This window comes from Notamacropus eugenii, chromosome 1 (assembly GCF_028372415.1).
Source record: "Notamacropus eugenii isolate mMacEug1 chromosome 1, mMacEug1.pri_v2, whole genome shotgun sequence".
Classification (NCBI taxonomy): domain Eukaryota; kingdom Metazoa; phylum Chordata; class Mammalia; order Diprotodontia; family Macropodidae; genus Notamacropus; species Notamacropus eugenii.
In genome coordinates this window covers 179,680,494-179,699,279 of record NC_092872.1, presented here as the reverse complement: position 1 = coordinate 179,699,279, position 18,786 = coordinate 179,680,494, and the positions used below count along the sequence as shown (strand labels likewise).

Sequence of the window (18,786 nt, the reverse complement as noted above, 5' to 3'; positions counted from 1 at the left end):
GGAGGTAGGTGTCCAGATCTTTCATTAGAATTGGCATGACCCAATCTAAAGGATTAAACTGACTGCTGATGGCTCCACCATTCAGGTGGGTAGAAGGTGGCAGTCCCCAAAGTCTTTCCCCCCAAAGGTCCAAGGCCTGGCCCATTTCCAATGTGGATAATTATATTCCATGTTCTTAAATACACCCTGCAGTGTAAACTAGAGACAGGATTCTTCTTTTCTTCCCTAAAACTCTGATGCACTGTTGTATGACTATTGAACAGCGGCCACATCCTCTCCTGAGAAGGCTGAAGTCAAGTGCATGGGTCATTTATAAAGCTGAGGAAGTTCTTGGGATTGGAGATGCTCAAAATTCTCCACATAGAGCCTGGGCTGGTTAGGTTGGTGGTCAGATACCAAGGCAGAATAAGCACATAAATGAATGTAATCAAGCACGGAGCTGTCCAGCAGTTAGGCCCTCTGTGGATTTCTGGTCTTTATGGCCTAAATAGTCACTTTTCCCTCAGTGAATAAAGACCACTGACATTTCTGGGGAGTGAGAGGTGGGAGGGGTAGGAGTGAAAAGGAGGGCAGAAATCAATATAAAGATTCACAGACAAACTTTCTCTCAGGCAAATGTCATTCATTATTTTCTGGTATTTTTGCTAGAAAACTAGCCTGGCTTATTATCAAGTCTGCATAAGAAGCTAAAGAGAAGAAGGAAGGTCTCATTTACTACTCTCCATATTGAATTTCATTGGCCCTGTGAACCAGTGTCACCCTAGCTCAGGAGTTTATTTAGATTTTCAAGCTGAAAGGCAACAAACAATGCCCTGGGAGGGGGGGAGGTGGTGTGACCTTAAGTGACTAAGAGGCAGTCTCAGTTGCCCTGGGATTGGCCAGAGATCTGAGTGGGGTACTGTGCAGCTACAAAACTGCTACGTGGATTTTGGGGGCTAGAAGGGTCTGGGAAGAAAATGTGAAGTATGAGGAATGGGGGTCTAAGCGTCAACAACACTGGACTTGAATCCTCTTGATCTCCCAAAGACTTTCTGGATAAGCTGTACTCTCCTGACTCTGATTCCCCTTTTCTGCTTTGAAAAGGAGGAGTCTGGGCACCCACTCCTTTACCAGCCTTCCAATATGAGTAATGACACATGACAGGCCTAAGATTCTGTGGCTTAAAGGACCCTGAACTGGGCTGTATTTTCATCTCATGTCCAAGTAAAGCAGGGACCTGGGATCTGTATATTTGCTGCAGTCACAGCTTCTTGATTTGTTCCACATGGAGGAGACAGAAGGCAAGAGCTGGAGCTGGGAGGATGGTACAGAGACTGGCCTGGCAGTGGGCAGGTCACGTGACCTTTCGCTTTCATGTGTTCTCTCCAGGTAGGCATTCCAAGGCTATCACCTCTAGGGAGTGCTATAAATTACAATACATTGTGAGGATATTACTACTATGTTGGTTTCCACTGAACTGGTGTCACATGCTAAACACATCAAGATTTTTAATAGCAACAGACTAAACCAATTGGGACCAGAGTCCAAGCTGTTCATAATAAGGAGGGAGCCACACTTGCGCTTGGTCCGAACATGCGCAGAAGGCATACTTTAAGACTCAAGAAGAGAACACAAGTCAGTTTAATCCACTGTGTTGACTCAGGACATTTATGAGCTGTCAGAAAAGGGAAAAGAAATTCCCCATCCAATACTGGCTGTCGATCAGACCCAGGAAGAAAATAACCCATCCCGTGGTTCCATCACTGGTCTTAGCATTTTCAGATGGAACTTAATAAAGGGACTGCTATCAGAAACAAACTGCCAACTCCCAGTGCGGACAGGCTCAGTCTCTAGGTCAAACACTGACAGCACAGGAACTCCAAGATTCAAGATACTGGTTAATATGGATATGCATGCCCAGAAGAGAAACTGGACAAATCAAATAATCCTGAGAAATTAGATCATTAGACTGTATTCACGAGCCTGTTCTTGGGAGAAGAAAGGTGGAGGAATTAAGCTTAACTGGTGAAAATGGGAAGGCTACATAGTCATTGCTCTTCCCTGGAAAAAAAGGCAGTACGAGAGAGTGAGACAAAATGGAGCCTTTCCTGAGTTGGCCTTTGATATAATAGCCTTATCGAAGCTGGTTATCTCGATGGGACTGTCTGAGGTTTGGTTTCAGACCAGGGTTTAACAGGAAAATGAAACGCTCTGGCTGCCCCTTTCCAAAAGCTCCCTTTGGTTTCCTAAAAGACAGAGTTTGTACTCTGCTCTGACCCTAGGCAGCACTGTGCTTAAGAATAGGTTACTCTGGAGTTCTGAGGAATTGCTGGTAAGCTTGCCCCAATAGCTTTGGCCTCTTCCAAGAAAACCTGATTCTGAAATCCTCCTCAGAACCAAGGGAGAAGCTCATTCGATCTGCTTACTCTGCCCAAGTGATAATTCTTTCACTTACCTAGTAGTTCACTGGTTTTTACATCATACTCTTCAGCCATCTCCTTTCCATCAGGGAAAAGGTAATGTACTTTTCTCCTTCCTAAAGAAAAAGCACACAAAGAACTGGGTATAAAAGCCTCCCCAAACCTCCCCAGCTGGGTCACTCCCACCAGACAGGCTGTTAAAGACACCTAGAAACGCCCCTCCCTGGGGCTGCCCTGCTACTATCTCCCTACCAATTCATTCATTCCCTACTTATCATTCCTTCAAAAACTTGCTTTAAGAGTCATTCACCTTCGTCAAGAAGACTTTCATGACCAGTTGCTAGTGCCTTCCCTGGAAATTATTTTACATTTACACTCATGGATCCAGAGCTGGAAGAGGCCACCCATTCCAACGCCCTTCCTCCCCTCCCCCCTTTCTTTAAACAGATAGAGAAACTGGGACCCAGGGAGGTGAAGGGACTTGCCAGGCCACATAGGAAGTGAGCCAACTCCTCTGGTCCCACACTGTCAAAGGCAGCATGGCATGGCAAAGTCCTTAACTTCCCATGTTCTAGAAGATGCTCTGACAGATCCAGCTTGGGTGACAATCCCCTGTACTAATTCCTGCCTTACTCTACCTCTCCCATGCATTAGTGTTGCTATCAACAGTTCAGTTTACTATAGGGTAGCTTTGTGATTTTTTCCTTTTGTTTTTTCTAGTTTGCATGTGTGTTTAGTCTTTCCAGCTAGTTCCATGAGGACAGGCTATGCCTTCTCTTTAGTATTTCTCTCTCCCCCAGGAGCCCACACACAGGCATCAAAATGCGTATCTCAAGCCTCCCTACCACTTAAAACCCTCCTCGATTCTCCCCACTTGCCACACAGCATGATCTGATAGAAATCACCTAGCCCAGCCTTTTCCGTTTTATAGATTCCATTCAATTCCACAAATATCCTTTAAACCTCCACAACCTGCTAGGCACTGTACAAGGTACAGCAGATACAGAACCAAAAAACCAGGAGTCTTTGCCCTAAATTCTATTGGGGGGATAGAACATGTGCACAAATAAGTATGATACAAGGTCATTTGGAAGAGACAAAACGCTCACAGCTTAGAGGTCCAGGAAGGCTTCACAAGGGAAGTGGCACAAGAGTTAGGCCTTCACCGGGATATCAAGGATTTTGACACAAACAACAAACACTAAAAATACAAAGAAACAGTCTCTGCCTAGAAGGGGGAGACAATATATGCATGAATTAGTACATAGAAAGAAGATAAATACAAAGTAGAAGGAAGGTAGATAGAGGAAAATGCACCGGCAGCTGGGACAACTGAGAAAAGCCTCCTTCAAAAAGTGTATTTAAGCTGAGTCTTAAAGGAAGGAGGGGACTGTGCAAAAATGAGAGCATTCCATACATAAGCAACACCCCATTCAGAAGCAGCGGCATTTGCTGTGTGTAAGGAACACAGAGTAGACTGGTACAGCTGGCCTACAAAGTGTGTAAAGGAAAGTAGTAAGTTAAACTAGGAAGAAAGGACAGGGAGAAGTCATGAAGTGCTTTAAAAGACAAACAGGAGTTTCTATTTGATCCTAGAGATAGGAGGGAACAACTGGAATCTATTGAGGGGAAGAGAGTGACATGGTCAGACCTAGGCAGCTATGGGCAGAATAGTTTGGAGTTGGGGAGGAGAAGGGGACCTGACCTGAGGCAGAAAGTCCAGTTGGAAAGTTATTGTGGGGAGAGGAGAGAGGCGGAAGAAATTTAAAACCCAAAAGCTTATGGAAGTGAATGCTGAAAACTAAAAATTAATTAATTAATTTTAAAAAGAGAAAGCTTTTGTGACAGTTTAAGAGAGAGAAGATGAGAGCCTGAACTAGGATGGTAAACTTATGAGTGAAGAAATGGGGACAGATGTAAAAGAGGTAGGAAAAAATGATAAGGCTTAGTAACTTATTGGATATGCAGGTGAACAAGAGTTAGGAGCCCAGGGTGACACCAAGTTTGCAGACTTGGGTTATTGGAAGGATGGTGATGTCCTTGACAAAACAAGGAAGTTTGTAAGAAATATGGGCTTCAGGGGAAAGATAATGAATTTGGGACATATTGAGTTTGAAATGTCCATAAGACATCCAATCTGAAATGTTCAATGAGGCAGTTGATGATGGGAGGTTGGAGCTCAGAAGAAAGACCAGGAATGGATAAATAAATCTGGGAATTATCTAAATAGAGATGAAAATTGAACCCTGGTAGCTGATGAGATCATCAAGGGAAAGTCTAGAGAAAAAAGAGAAGAGGGCCCCAGACAGAGCCTTGGGGGACAACCATAGTTAGTAGGTATAATATGGATCCAACAAAAGAGACTAAGAATTAAGGGTAAGACAGGAAGCAGACAAACTAAAGAGAAGAGAAAATATCCAGGAAAAGATGGTCAATAGTGTCAAATAATGCAAGGAGCTCAAGAAGAATTTGAAGACTATGATTAAAAAAAAATGGCAATGAACAGATCATTGGAGAGAGAAGTTTTAGCTGAACGATCAGATCAGAAACCAAATTCAAGAAAAGCTTAGAAAAGAATGAGAGAAGAAATGGAGGTAGCAAGTGTAGATTTTTCAAAGAATTTAGCTGAAAAAGGAACAAGAGATATATAGGAAGATAGTGGACAGATATGACAAAGTGTGTATTTCAAATGAATGGGATGATTGGTGTGAATGCACTGAGTAGGAGATGGGAGTGTCAAGAAAAACAGTTTTTTAGCATAATTTGGCTGGAATGTAGTATGCGTGAAGGAGACTCAAGTGACATAAAGCTAGAAAGGCAGTTTGGAGTTAGATTATGAAGAGCCTTGAACTAAGCTAAGACATTTTATTCATTTTTAGAGGACAGAAGCCAGGGAGTAACATAAACTTTTACAGGTGTTTTACAAGAGGGGATCACAACTATAGCTCAATGAAATTGGTTTCCTCTGCGGTTATATGTATTTTATGCATTCAAAAACATTATTCCAGGAAGGAACACATTACACGGAAAAGTTCATGAAGTATCTTTGCCTTGTCAAAATGAGTGTGGCAGCTACATACAGGATGGATAGGACAGGGCAGAGAATGGAAATAAGAAACCCAATTTGGAGACTCTTCATGACAACTGTCCAGGTTCAAGGCAATGAGAGCCTGTAGGAGGGCTATGTGGCTATTTGGGAAAAAATGAGGATAGAGATCTGAAAGAGATGCTGGAGAGGTAAAATTGACAAGATTTTGCAAATGACTGGATGTGAGATGTGAGGGAGAGGAAAGAATCAAGAATAAGTACCCTCCATAACCAATAACAAACTAAAGTTATGAGGAGAATGAGTGCCCTCGATAGAAACGGGAATGTCTGGAAGAGACGTACTGAAAGTTAAATTCTGGGCATGTTGCATATGCCAACAGAACATCTAGGTAAAGATATCAAACAGGCAAGAAAGAGATGGGGCAACAGGCAAGAAAGAGATTTGGGAGCAGGACTTGGGAACTGTTTATAGAATGATGACAACTGATCCAGTGGTCCACAGAAGTTAAATGACTTGCCCTAAGCCATGGCAGTAAACAGCAGAGCCAAGCAGCTCATTCAGGTCTCAATGCTTTTCCCAGTGCCCTGAGGTAGACAGCGTCTGGGTCTTTTCCTCAGCCCCTCCACCACATTCCTCTGGAGGGCAGCCTGCTGGAAACTAATCCTCAGTGTATACCAAGGGTCTCCATGGGGCAGCTCCTAAGGACAGTATTCTATCCAGATGATGGAACACAGCACCCCTAGGCCAGTGTGCCACCTCCATCTTAGCCCCCTGTGCCACAAAATAAAGGAATCATGTCAATCTAAACTGAAAGGAGCCTCGGAGACCATTCAGCCCGACCCCTTCATTTTACGGAGGACGAAATTCAGACAAAGAGCAGCGTCCCGGGGCATCGCACGCAGGCAAGGGCAGCAGGTATCTCAACACCTGCCTGGGTTAGGGCACCGGGCGTCCCTTTGGCCCACCTTCTTGATCCCCCAACGCACCGGCACGGGCATGAAGGGTGAGGGATGGTTCTGGAAGAGGTTTCCAACCACCCAGAACCAGGGTGTACGTTTGTGGTGCCCCCCGGGGAAGGAAAAGGCTGACTGCGTCCTGGGGAGCAGCTCCTCCAAAAACCCAAAGCTTTCTCTCTTGGGCCACAACCCCAGAGGGCGGGCGGGCATTCTCAGTGCCAGCCTCTGCTGTCCCCCGCCCGTTGGGGCGCCCAGGGCTCTCCTGGGGGGCGTGCAGCAAAGACCTAGGGCTAGGACTGGTGGGCCATCTCGCGCCCCCCTTTACGTCGGGGGTAAGGAAACGGGCACCCAGGGCAGCTGTGGGCACCCGAGGGGTAAGCGGCGGGACCTCGAATCCCTGCCCGCCCCCCTAATGGACCGGGGAGCGGGGCAGGTAGGACTGCCGGGCACCCAGCAGCGCCCACAGCCGCCTTCCCTAGGCTGCCCCCCGGGGGCCGGCCCCTTCCTCCACCGCAGCCCGCCGGGCGGCCCGGGGGCAGGAGCCGAGGTCAGCCCCCGCTCCCGGGAGGGTCAGGGCCCTGGCCCCGGCCCCCGACGGCCGCGGGGGACAGCGGGGAGAATCTGCAGGGCCGCCCCCGCGTTACCGTCCTGCAGCAGGGCCGTCTTCTCCGCCGCCCGCAGCCTCTCCAGCCAGCCGGGCCCCGCCATCTTCCCTGCCCGGGGCCGCGCGACCCGGCGATGCCATGGCAACCGCCGCCGCGGGACCGCTTCCGGCTGACCCGGAAGACGTCCTGCCGAGCCGGGGCCCCCTCCCTGCCTCGCCTGGCTGAGTCCTCTAGGGTGGGGGTGGGGGTGGGGCGCCTCAAGAGGCTGGACCTGGGGGTGAGTGCCCGGCTTCCGGGGCGGGGGGGGAGGGGGGCAGGCCTGCGGAGGCCGCCCCTGCCGGGACCCAGAGATCCTCGCCTCCAGGTGGGCCTTGGGGGTGCCCGGGGTCAGCGCCCCCACGTGGATCCCGGCCCGGCCCCGTGCGTGCTGCGGCCAGGGCCCGACACCCCGATTCCCTCCCGGAAGGAAGGATTTATTACGCGCGTACTGTGTGCCAGGCACTGTGCCAAGCGCCTGGCACGGATTATGTCAGCTGGTGCTCACCACATCCCTGGGAGGTAGGTGCTTTCCTGACGAGGACGGAGCTAGGGGGCCTTGGCCGGGGTCACGCAGCGAGGGAGTGTCTGCGGCTGGATTCGAACTCAGGGCTTCGGGACCCTGGAAGAGCCAGCACTTTGTCCGTGCAGTCACGTGGCGCCTGGGGCCGCGAGGCCTGATGGAGGTGGGGGTCGTGAAAACAAGGAGCCAGACCTCCCAGCAGTCAGAGCGCCCCCCCCCCCCAGGAGAGGGGCCACATGGAGAGACCCCATGGGTCCTGTTTAATGGGTGGAGGGCGATCTGGGGGAGGGGGACAGTCCCACCCTCAGGGAGATCCCAGATTGGGGGAGGCCTGAGAGCGTCCTCCCCAACCCAGGGAGGTCTCTCTCTGTCTCTCTCCCTCTCTCTCCCTCTCTCTCTCTCTCTCTCTCTCTGTCTCTCTCCCTCTCTCTCCCTCTCTCTCTCCCTCTCTCCCTCTCTCTCTTGTATTACTGTCTCATGATCATGAATTCAAAGCTAGAAGGAGCATTAGAAGACATCTAGTCCGACCCCATCATTTCAACAGTGTGGAAACAGAGGCCCAAAGATGACCCCCCCCCCCCCAAGATTTACGAGGTACTTACTACAGAACTGAAATTGGAACCTACATCCTTCTATTCCAAATCCAAAAACTAGATCTTTTTTTTTAATCTTTATATTCGTTGTGGGTAGCAAATGGCTACCATATCATATCTACCATATCAATTCCAGTCCCTGTTCCAAACCTTGCCCCCTCTTGATGTTCTACACAGGCTGTTCAATCTTTGCTCCATGCATTCATTTTCCTAACTGAATCGCCTCTCTCTGCACCTTTGCTTTGTAAAGACGTTGAAAATTAGGATAGGTCACATTCTCCTCCCGGAAAGAGCAACCCAGTGGTCCCAACCTGCCCCTGAGATGAGAGAACAAGTCTGTATCAGTCATCGAGGACTAAAGCCTAGTTTATAAGCCTGACCTCTCTGGGGCAGAAAAGGGGAGATCCTTGGCCTCTCTTATTCTTCTGTCTTAATTTATCCTTACAGAGAAAGGGCCAAGATCTGCCCTAACCATGGAGCCTGGGGGGATCTTGAAGGCCTTTCCCAAACGGAAGAAAATGAGAATTGACTCAGATAGGAGTGGACTCTTGAAGATTTCCAAGAAGGAAGAAGTAGAAGGTGGAGGTGAGCTCTATATCCACACCCCCCTCTCCAAGCTTCCCCTTCCCTACATTGAATGTCTCCAGAATTAGCCTAACAGAGGAACCCTGCTTTCCAACTTGTCTGCTAGAGCCCTCCAGACCTGGTCCTGGATTCATTTAGTCTATCTTGCCCAAGCCCTCAATGTGAACAGAATCCATCAGAGGCCTAGAAAGACATGAGGAGCAGACCTCTGAACTGGGTCCCTAGGAAAGACCTAGTCTCCTTAGGAAGATTCCTAAGGGAAGGCAAGGTCAATGGCCCTTTTGGATAGAGTAAGTATAGAAAGGCTCAGGGAAAGGGTTACGCTGGCAGTTTGGAAAATGAGTGAGAAGGCCTTCCTGGAGAAGAGTGCCCTGAACAGCTGTTTCAGGGAGAGGAGGGTTGGGAGGAGGAAGAAGAAGAGGAACTTTTTCCATAATGACAACCAATGCTGTTAGACAGGTAAGGGAATAATATCCTCCCCATTTTATAGGTAAGGAAACACAGGATCAGAGAGATAAGTGACTTCTTACACAATTAATTTGTATGAAGCAAATCTTACCTGACTCCATGTCCAGCACTTTTTCCACTGTACCTTGCCCACTCTCTGATCCATGCTTTGAGTTGGAGATAGAGAAGAGAGAGGGCAGATGATGATGAGAACTGGGATGATTCTTATGCAGAGTGGCTGAGCCCACTGCAAGTCCATGTGTTACCCGCGGGCATTGGTCGAGCCCGAGCAGAGATCTTTGAGAAGCAGATCCTCCAGCATGGGGGCCAAATCTGCTCCCCTCGGGCCTCAGGGATCACGCACATTGTGGTAGATGAAACTGTGGACTGTGAGCGAGCCCTTCGCCTCCTGAAGTTATCCCAGCTGCCCCTGGGTGTCCAAATGGTAAAGTCAGCTTGGCTGAGCCAGTGCTTGCAAGAGCGGAAACTGATGGACACTGCTGGATTCACCATCTTCATCCCTGACAGGTGAGCCCAGCCTCAGTGCTTCATCTTTTCATTTGCTGTAGCAAATGCCCCGCTGAACAGACCTCAGATGAACCACCTGAGGTGCCAGTCATCCAAGGGTTTTTGTTAAGAGAAGTCTAATTTAATTATCCCCACTAGACAGATGATCAGACTAAGACTCAGGGCAGGAAAGGTCTCAGTGCAGACTGGGAATAAGAACCATGATGACTCAGTGATCTGCCCTCTCACTCTCCCTGCAGGTACCTGGACAAGGCAGATATTCGGGTTGCATCTTTCCAGCCAGGGCCCTCTGGATCTTCAACCCAGTCAGGGCTTCCTTCTGCTGCTCCCTGTGCCCTACCTCAGGAGCCACACTCAAAACTGAGCACCCATCCACAGGTCCGGTGCTCATCCAAATCCCATTGTTTCCTTCTCAGGCTGAAGGATCTGGGAGACCTTCAGGAAACTAGTTAGTGCCCACCAGTTAAGGCCTGAAGATAGCCTGGAAAGTTCCATGCAGATGGGGGCAGGAGGGCTTGCTGTTCTGTGAGGCCTGTCCCTGGCATCCATTCAGCCCTCATGTACCACCTCACTGCTGTCCTGGGAGGAAGGAAGACATGGTCCCTGCCCTAGGGAGCTCCCTCTCAGATGAGGGGAAGCATGGTCCTGCCCTTCTTGGAGTCCCCCATGCAATGGAAGAAGCCTAATCTGATAGAGAATAGACAATTCTCAAGCCCAGGAAAATTCCAAATTAAGAGTGGAGTCGTGGCCTCTGCTCTTTTAACTGCTGGTTAGGGGGAAAGGAGGGGGAGGGCCCACGTTAACTATGTGTGTTCTTTCTATTTCAAGCCTTACTCTTATGATGAAGGCAGCGATGAGGAGGAGGAGGTACAGGTTACCCCAGCTGACCTGGAAGCCCTGATCACTGGCCGATACCCAAGCTCCCCTGAGGGAGATGCTGAGCCAAGCCTGGCCCCCACTGTCAGCGATAAGTGGGTGTGTGCCCAGCCCTCTAGCCAGAAGATGACCAACCACAATTCTCACATTACAGAGAAGCTGGAAGTGCTGGCCAAAGCCTATACTGTCCAAGGCGACAGGTGGCGATCGCTAGGCTACTCCAAGGCTATCAGTGCTCTCAAGAGCTTTCACAAGCCTGTCACCTCCTACCAGGTAGGAGCCCTGAATGCCTCAGGGCAGGAGTTATGGCTCCCACCTTCAGGGTACCCAAATCTGAAGGAGGAGAGCCTTCCTTCTGAGGGAAGAGAAACAGCCATGCTGTAGGGGAGCCCCTATTCTGACCAGGGAGATGGAAGAGGGGGGTGCAGGAATCTTCCAGCCAGCACGGAGATAACCACTCAAGAAGTATTCCGCACCTGCTGGGCTTCCTGGGGATACAAGTACAAAGTGTAAAACAATTCTACTTGTAAGAAACTTACATTCGATGGAGGAAGACAAAGTACATGTGGAAGTATATACAGCAAAACCACCAAGTTAGTAAATAAAGAATATGTGCTGAGTGGTTGGGTACAAGGTAGTTTGGGAGGGAGGGGATCAGGGAGAAGCCGGTGCTTGGGTTACATCTGAGAGGCAGAGGAAGGGGAAAGGGCATTGCAGACATAGGGGATGAATGGGTACATGGCTGGAGCAAGAGCGAATTGATGGGAGATGGGCTGTCAGAGCAAAGGCCGGTTTGGCTGGATTGGCAAATGGCTGGAGGGGAAGTCATGGTGAGACTTGAAAGAGGGGTCAGGGCCAGGTTGTGTAGGCTTTCAAAGCTTAACAGAGAGAGGGTCTTCTATTTGGTGGAAGCAACTAGAAGCCACTGGAGTTGGTAGAGTGGGAAGTCGTACATTCAAGGACAGTTATTTTGGCAATGGGGTATATGATGGACCGGTGGGGTGAGAGGGGACAGTCATTGCAGTAATCTAGGTGAGGAGTCGAAGGCCTGAACTAAGGTGGTAAAAGGAGACAGGATGTCTGAGTGCTGACTGTTCACTTGTGATTTCCTTTGCACCTGTTCCTGATGCCTTTCTTGTCCTTAGGATTATTACCCTATATTTAGCTCTGTCCTGGCTCTATCTCTGGCTCCAAGTTTACACAACCATGCAACTTTCTGGCACCCTGAACCTTCCCTTACAGAGTCTTGAGCTTCAGGGGAACACCCCCCCCCCCGCCCCAGGCTAGCACAATTGTAGCTTATTGATCCGGGCCCCACCTCCCCTGTCTCTTCTACCATACTTACTTTTTGTGTCACTGTTACCACATTCCACAGGAAGCCTGTGGCATCCCAGGGATTGGAAAGAGGATGGCTGAGAAGATCATGGAGATTGTAGAAAGCGGTCATCTTCGGAAACTGGACCATATCAGTGACAGTGTGCCTGTCCTGGAGCTCTTCTCTAATATCTGGGGAGTTGGAAGCAAGACTGCCCAGATGTGGTACCAGCAGGTCACTGCTCTGCCCCAGCCCCACCCCCTCCCTGCCGTTACTACAGCAACTCCATCCTCTGATTCTGAGCTCTTTGTGGGTGACCTCAACTGATTAGTTGCAATTCAGATCTGCCTTTTTTGGGGCACATAAAATCCAGATAGTCTCTTTCCTCGGATGGAGGCCAAAGCTTGTTTGAACCTGCTTCTCCTACCTTTTCCCCTTCCTCACTTTCCAGAACTGTCCCAGGGGCTCAGGATACTTTCTATTATTTCCTTCTTGGGAAAGAAAAGATTCCACTTTTCCTGGTTCTCTCTGGGCACTGACCTTGTTTTCCTAGGGATGCTTTGCTATCAGTCCTTACCCTGAGATTAAGTGGAGGGCTAGGACCCCTGTATAAGTGACCAGTGTCTCCCAGTAGTGGCTCTGAGTGTTCCTGGGTCCTAGAACCTCAGTACCTCCTCCTTTGTGGACAACTTTTTAGGGCTTCCGGACTCTGGAGGACATTCAAAGTAAGGCCACCCTGACCACTCAGCAGACCATCGGCTTGAAGCATTACGAAGACTTCCTCAAGCGCATACCCAGGGAAGAGGCTGCAGAGATCGAGCAGACTGTGAGCAGAAGCCCCAAGTTGGGGAAAGAGGGGATAGGGAGGAAAGGGAAGGGATTTTTAAATGAAGTTCACAAGGTAGGACACGTGTCCTCTACCATCCTCCCCCACTGAGCCCATGATGATCTGCCCAAGGAGGCTGGGAATCAAGGGTCTGGCAGTTAGGAAAGGCCTAAAGGTGAGAGTGAAGGTGGGAGAGCTGGCTTCCCTAAAGCCCCCAGGTGTGAAGCATCCACAACATTATTTTCAGAGTCAAGGGGAGGGATAGAGAATGGTGATGGAGGTAGGAAGGGTTGGGGAGGGGAAGGATGGTGGCCTCACACTGCTTCTGGGCAGAATGGCTACCTTCAGAGCCCTTGCTCTCATCTATGTGTCTTCCTACAGGGAATGAGACAAGATTTGTATTAAGATACAGATTAATTTAGAGTCAGGTAAAGGTTGAAGTTAGCGTGTCCCAATAAGAAGGCCCCTCAGAGACACCTTATCTCATCTCACCTTTGGAAGGCACTGAGGCTTTGAGGGGAAGTACCCCAGAATGACAGACTGAATAGGTCTGTGTGTCCAGGGCCAGGCTTACTCTTTGCCCTGGATAACACTGCCTCTGAGGCTGTATCTGACGTTGGCTTATGTTTGGGGTTAGGGTAGAGCTTGCTTTGGGCCAGAGTTATCGCTTGGGTAGTTTAATGGCAGGGTGAGCTTAGGGTGACATGGCAGTGCTGCCTGTGGTTGAATTTAAATGGGCACAGTCTTGAACCTCTTGAACCTAATAGGCACTTAAACATTTTTGAAACTGAATTGAATTTGTCTTCTTTCTCCTCATCCACAAGCCTTTTTCCCTTTGACTGCCAGAGCCAGAACTTCTGAAAAGCCCATTGAGGCAGGATAGGATGGTCACTATAGTCATTGTGGCAGACAAGGGGGACAATGTGAGGCATAGAGTGAGGATGGGGAGACCCCTGGGGTCAGGCACCAAGATGTGCTGAACCTGTCCATCACAGTGGCATTACCATTTGTGCTGATGTTGTCACTCATTCACAGTGCCCAGACATAAAGAATACACTCTCCCACCCCCACTCCCAACAGGAATTAGATCAGAGGCACTTCTCTTCCCTGTTTGAGCAGACTGAAGCTTTGGGTCGGGTTCAGAGGCCTTTTGATAGAATTACTCATCCCAGGCCCCTCCTCCCTTCCCTTGGGATAGGCTCAAGAAGGGAATTAAGGGATTAGTGAATGCCGCTTGTCAGGAGACCTCTGAGGGAGCCTGGTTCTATCCATTGGAAGGCCACAAAAATCTTCATTTCCAAGGGAGAAGGTAGGTAGGCCATCTGCATGAGAAAGACTTCTGTGTCTTTGGAATGGAGTCTAATGAGTTTATCTCCCCTTAATAAAGGATAATCCTGGGGTTGGAAATTACCCCTTGTTTCAATCCAGTAGAAGGTAGGGTATGAATCTTCTCCCTCCCCCATCAAAGATTGGGCCCTGGGTGCTAGGCACCTGGTGGCTCCTCCAGCTCTACCTCCTTTTCATACACACCCTCCTCTAACCTTTACATTCATAGATATGGAGGGGGGGGGGGGAGCGGGAAACCTAGGCTTTATATAGTCTATCTGCCTAGTTACATTTGGGGAAAGTAGAGGAAGTTTCTCTTGCTCCTTGGTATTTCTACAAGATTGATTCTGCAGCCTCCCTCAGTAACATGTTACAGTGTTAAATCAACCACTTAATCATCAAAGCTTTATTAAGGGCCTACTGTGTTCCGGACACCCTGCCAGATGCTGAGAATACCCATTAAAAAGTGAAGCCATCCATGTACTCAAGGCATTTTCATGCTACTGGAGGAATATGATATTTTCATAGATAAGACAATGCAGTATTCATACATACAGAATCGATAGTGATGGTGGCAGCGGCAGGAGCTAACAGCTGGGGGAATCCGGAAAAGTGTTTTCTTGAAAGAGTTGGCACTGAAGCCGAGCCTTGAAGGGAGGGAGGGTGGATCTCCCAAAAGTGGAGGTGAAAAGGAAGAGCATTCTGGCTACAGCCTATGCAAAATCATGGGGGTAGGAAATAAAATATGATCCATGGGGAAAGGCCTGTTTGGCTGGATCCTAAGTGTCCAAGGAAGAGTAAACTGGAACCAGCTTGTGAAGGGCTCTAAAGAGCAGTGGGGGACCATTGAGGTTGCCTGAGCAAGAGAGAGGGAATGAGCAGATGGAACTCCAAGAATGTCTTCTCTGAAGAACTGATTGGAGAGAGGAGAGGCTGGAAGGAGGAAAAGCGATTAGGAGGCCATTGTAGTTGTCCTGGGGAGAAATAATAAGGACTTGGATCAGGTGGTTGTGGTGGGAGAGAAAGGGACTCTGGGAGGTGGGATCAGTAATACTTGGCAGCCTAGACTTTGGGGAGGGAAGAAGAATGGTGGTGCCTTTGATAAAAATAAGAAAGTCAGAAGGAGAATGTGTTTAGGGAGAAAGGTAATGAATACTGTTGGGGACTCACTGAATTTCTGGTGCCTGTGGGGGTGCTGGGTAGAGGTGTCCAGGGAGAGGTTGGAAATGCAAGATGAGCTTGGGAGAGAAGTGGAGGATTTGAGAGTCATTTGCATAGAGTAATAGTTGAATCCATGGGAGTTGATGAGATCACCAGAGGAGTGTGGAGAGAGAAAGGAAGAGAGAGCTTAGGGTAGAGTCCTAAGGTGCCCTCCTACAAGGGAAATAAAAAAGAATTGGTCTGCCCAGCCAGAAGAGAATCCCAAGAGAATGGTACTAGAAGAGCCTAAGGAAAGTCTCCAGGATAAGCGGAAAGGCAGTGAGCGTTGTCAGATGAAGTCCTGAGGAGGACTGAGATTTAGCAGTCAAGAGAGCACAGAGTGCAGCAGTTCCATAGTAAGGATAGGGGCCAAATTGCAGAGAGGTGTGCCCAGCTTTTCTTCTAGGAATTTGACTGAAAGGGAGGAAAGCTACAGGACACAAGCCTGTAGCTCATGGATGGTCAGATCAAGTGAAGACTTTGAGGATGTAGATGTGGATGTGGATATGGGCATGTTTGAAGGCTGAAGAGAAAGAGCCAGCAGGTAAAAGGAGGTTTAGAAATGGCCCTTTCTTGTTAGTCAGTTCTGTCTGCCATATAATCTTAGTTATTTCAACCTGTTGTCATCCATTTCTTATGAAAGGTAGAGGATGACCTGTCCCCTCCTCCTCCCTTTTCCTGCCTACTCTTACTCTCCTGCCCAGGGCACTTAGTGTCTGTTCTCCATTCTCCCAACCCTCCTAGGTCCATTCTTGGTTGTGACTACCCCATGCCCAGAGAACGGTTGGCTTGGGGCCTGGAGCTAGCCCCTGATCACCAGTCCCTCTGTTTCCCCATCTTACAGGTCCGGGAGGCAGCTCATACCCTCAACCCTGGGCTGCTCTCTGTGGCATGTGGCTCATATCGCCGGGGGAAGGCAACATGTGGGGATGTAGATGTGCTGGTCACTCACCCAGATGGACGATCTCACCAGGGGATCTTCAGCCAGCTCCTGGATACCCTTCGGCAGCGAGGTATGGCCCCAGGCCAGAGGATCCTGGAGTGAGGGGGGGGGGTTCCCCAAAGGATCAGAGCTGGGGAGAAACTCATGCTCTCAGATGGAAGCACCAGCTGATTCAAGAGACCTGGTTGGGAATTAGGCCTGGGTTAGAATCCTGAACTTTATTAACTAGCTGTGTGACCTTAGACATGTCATTGCCCTTCTCAGGGCTATCTCAAAGGGGCTTCTGGTCTTGGTAATCTATATTTCTAAGAACCCAAGAAGAAAAGAGATTGGAGTTGAGGGGTAGGATTTAGATTTTTCCTGCTATCCCCTAATTCCCTGTCCTTCCTGGCCTTCTTGGCACAGGGTTCTTGACAGATGACCTGATCAGCCAGGATGATAATGGGCAGCAGCAGAAGTATCTAGGAGTGTGCCAATTGCCAGGGCCCGGTCGGCCCCACCGGCGCTTGGACATCATTATGGTACCTTATAGCGAGTTTGCCTGTGCCTTACTGTATTTCACTGGCTCTGCCTACTTTAACCGCTCCATGAGGGCTCTGGCCAAGACCAAGGGCATGAGCCTGTCAGAGCACGCGCTCAGGACCGCCGTTGTGCGTGATGGCCGTGGCATCAAGGTAGGGCCAGGTCGTGCATTACACACCCCCACAGAGAAGGACATCTTCAGACTTTTGGGCCTGCCATACCGTGAACCCCCTGAGCGGGACTGGTGACATTCTCCCTCTCGCCAGCCTGCCATAATTCCCCAAAGTGGGATTGGAGACACTCCCTCCCACCCCCATCCCCCGCCCCCATATCCACAAGCCCCTACATGGGGCCTTTTCTCCTACTCACCTTCGGGTTTCATTGCTTGGTAAAGAACCAGAGTGATCACCCTTCCCCCTAGCACACTGGGCTGGGAGCTCTGGCTGTTCAGGAGCCGTTGCTCTTTCCCAGAAATACATCCACTGGCCCTCCCAGAAGCAGGCTCTGTGTGCGTCTCACTGTTGTGCTGGATTGTGTTGTTTATTATATATTTCACTCCTCCCTTTGCCCCAGTTTAATAAGCAGCAGGTGGCTGCCACATGGTCTGTCCCACTTCCTGTGCTGAGGACCCAGGCACACCTAGAAGAGTCCCACCTCCCAGCCCAGTTCCACTCAAAACACCAGGAAGATAGACTGTGTTTTGCCAAGGGGAATGATGGTTACAGCAAGTGATCAGCTTGCATTCCCATTTTTTATTCACTTCCTGTGCTTGTGAAGGGGCAGAGGAAAAGGGTGGTCCAATGCTAACATTCACTGTGGTTGAAGGATGTGAGAGGAGACTGAGATAATAGTGAAACCCATTTGACATTATGTCTTCTGGTGTCTGTGATGCCTGCCTCCTGCAGCTCCCTCTCTAGACCTAGTTTGTCTGGGATGCGAGCAGCTAGGACAGGAACTAAGTCAGCCCAGGTTGACTCAGGAATTGGAACCCCTGAAGCCAAGAGATGGAGGATTTAGGGGGAATGGAGTGGGGCCTGTGTGTGTGTTAGAGCTCCTTAGCCCATCAATCAAAATGCATTTATCTGCCCTGCTATGTACTCAGCCCTTTGCTAGGACTGTGGGGGAGACAGGGAGGGGAAGGTGGGTTCCTTGGCTGTAGGGGGTTACCATGCTGATCAGGGAGAAAAGATACATGCGCACGCACGCGCGCGCGCACACACACACACACACAAAACAGAGAATAATTAAATGCTAATCATGTGATATCAGCTAAGAGCACTGGGTGTTTGGAGGAGGGCGAGATTGCAACAGTGGGCCATAGTGATCAGGGACAGCTCCCTGAAAGGGGAGGAGATGTGAAGATTCCAGGTGGAGGGCTGGGGAGGGGGTGTTAGAGGCGGGGCGACATCGGGAGGAAAGGCATTGTTGTGAATGAGCAGGCTAGGCAGTGTTTGGGAGAACTTGAAGAACATTTAAAAGGCCACATGGAGCCTCAGGAGAGAAGAGACAATTGAAATGAGGCAGTATAAAATGGGAAGCCATTAATGTTTTCAAAACAATGGAATAACAAGCAGAATGGTTCAGAAAAAAAAACTGGCTTTGGTGTGCCAGATGCATTTTCAGGAAAAGAGATTAGAGATGGGGAGAATGATTGGGAAATTTGAATTAAAACCCCCACGATGGAGAGTGCCTCTGAGGTCACCTGATCTAGCCCCTGGCTCCATTCCAGAATGCCCTCTGCCCATTCACTTCAGACCATAGTTGGGGGAGTGGAGAGAACGTGGTCTTGGACTCAAACACCTTTACTGGTCATGAGATCCCTAGCCTCAGCTTCCGCATCTGTAAAATGAAGATAATAATGTTGCACTGTCTCCTTCTCAGAGTTATCATGAAGTTCTTTTCCAACTTTAAAGTACCATAGAGATGGAAGGTACTCTTTGTTTTGTCTGCCATCTAAAAGAACCTCCATTGTTGGACAGTTGTTCCCTGGTTAGACAGGTTTAATTGTTAGGAATTGCTTCTAGGACTTGAAATAAAATCTTCCTGTGTGACTTCCA

The 18,786-nt window shown here is 49.3% G+C and overlaps 2 protein-coding genes across 8 annotated transcripts in view; one reads left to right on the top strand and one right to left on the bottom strand.

The window, feature by feature from the left end:
• DPCD (deleted in primary ciliary dyskinesia homolog (mouse)) overlaps nt 1-7,743 on the bottom strand; it is a 22,951-nt gene extending 15,208 nt beyond the window's left edge. The window contains exons 1-2 of one of the 2 annotated variants that reach the window (XM_072620625.1): nt 7,554-7,743; nt 2,435-2,515 (exon numbers count right to left, since the gene is read on the bottom strand). In XM_072620625.1, coding sequence (XP_072476726.1) covers nt 2,435-2,474 — 40 coding nt within the window. In that variant the 5' untranslated portion in view covers nt 2,475-2,515; nt 7,554-7,743. Of the gene's footprint in view, nt 1-2,434; nt 2,516-7,048; nt 7,185-7,553 lie in introns of those variants that run through there. The other variant, XM_072620619.1, reaches the window with a different exon arrangement.
• POLL (DNA polymerase lambda) lies at nt 7,305-18,786 on the top strand. 6 transcript variants are annotated; one of them, XM_072620550.1, is made up of 10 exons: nt 7,437-7,567; nt 8,064-8,162; nt 8,609-8,746; nt 9,547-9,721; nt 9,961-10,099; nt 10,550-10,870; nt 11,973-12,146; nt 12,610-12,738; nt 16,109-16,277; nt 16,613-18,786. In XM_072620550.1, the coding sequence occupies exons 3-10, from the start codon at nt 8,635-8,637 to the stop codon at nt 16,975-16,977; spliced, it is 1,584 nt and encodes a 527-aa protein (XP_072476651.1). In that variant the 5' UTR covers nt 7,437-7,567; nt 8,064-8,162; nt 8,609-8,634; the 3' UTR covers nt 16,978-18,786. The 6 variants fall into 6 exon arrangements, with proteins under 6 accessions (XP_072476669.1, XP_072476651.1, XP_072476626.1 ...); XM_072620525.1 differs by having other exon boundaries at nt 9,427-9,721; XM_072620535.1 differs by having other exon boundaries at nt 7,450-7,567; nt 8,068-8,162; nt 9,427-9,721.

Excerpts from the sequence above, each read along its gene's own strand:
- POLL (XM_072620568.1), top strand. The coding sequence starts at position 8,635 with ATGGAGCCTGGGGGGATCTTGAAGGCCTTTCCCAAACGGAAGAAAATG. Across the intron at positions 8,747-9,426 it reads GGAAGAAGTAGAAGGTGGAG|AGTGGCTGAGCCCACTGCAA; the intron begins GTGAGCTCTATA and ends ATTCTTATGCAG. Across the intron at positions 10,871-11,972 it reads AGCCTGTCACCTCCTACCAG|GAAGCCTGTGGCATCCCAGG; the intron begins GTAGGAGCCCTG and ends CACATTCCACAG.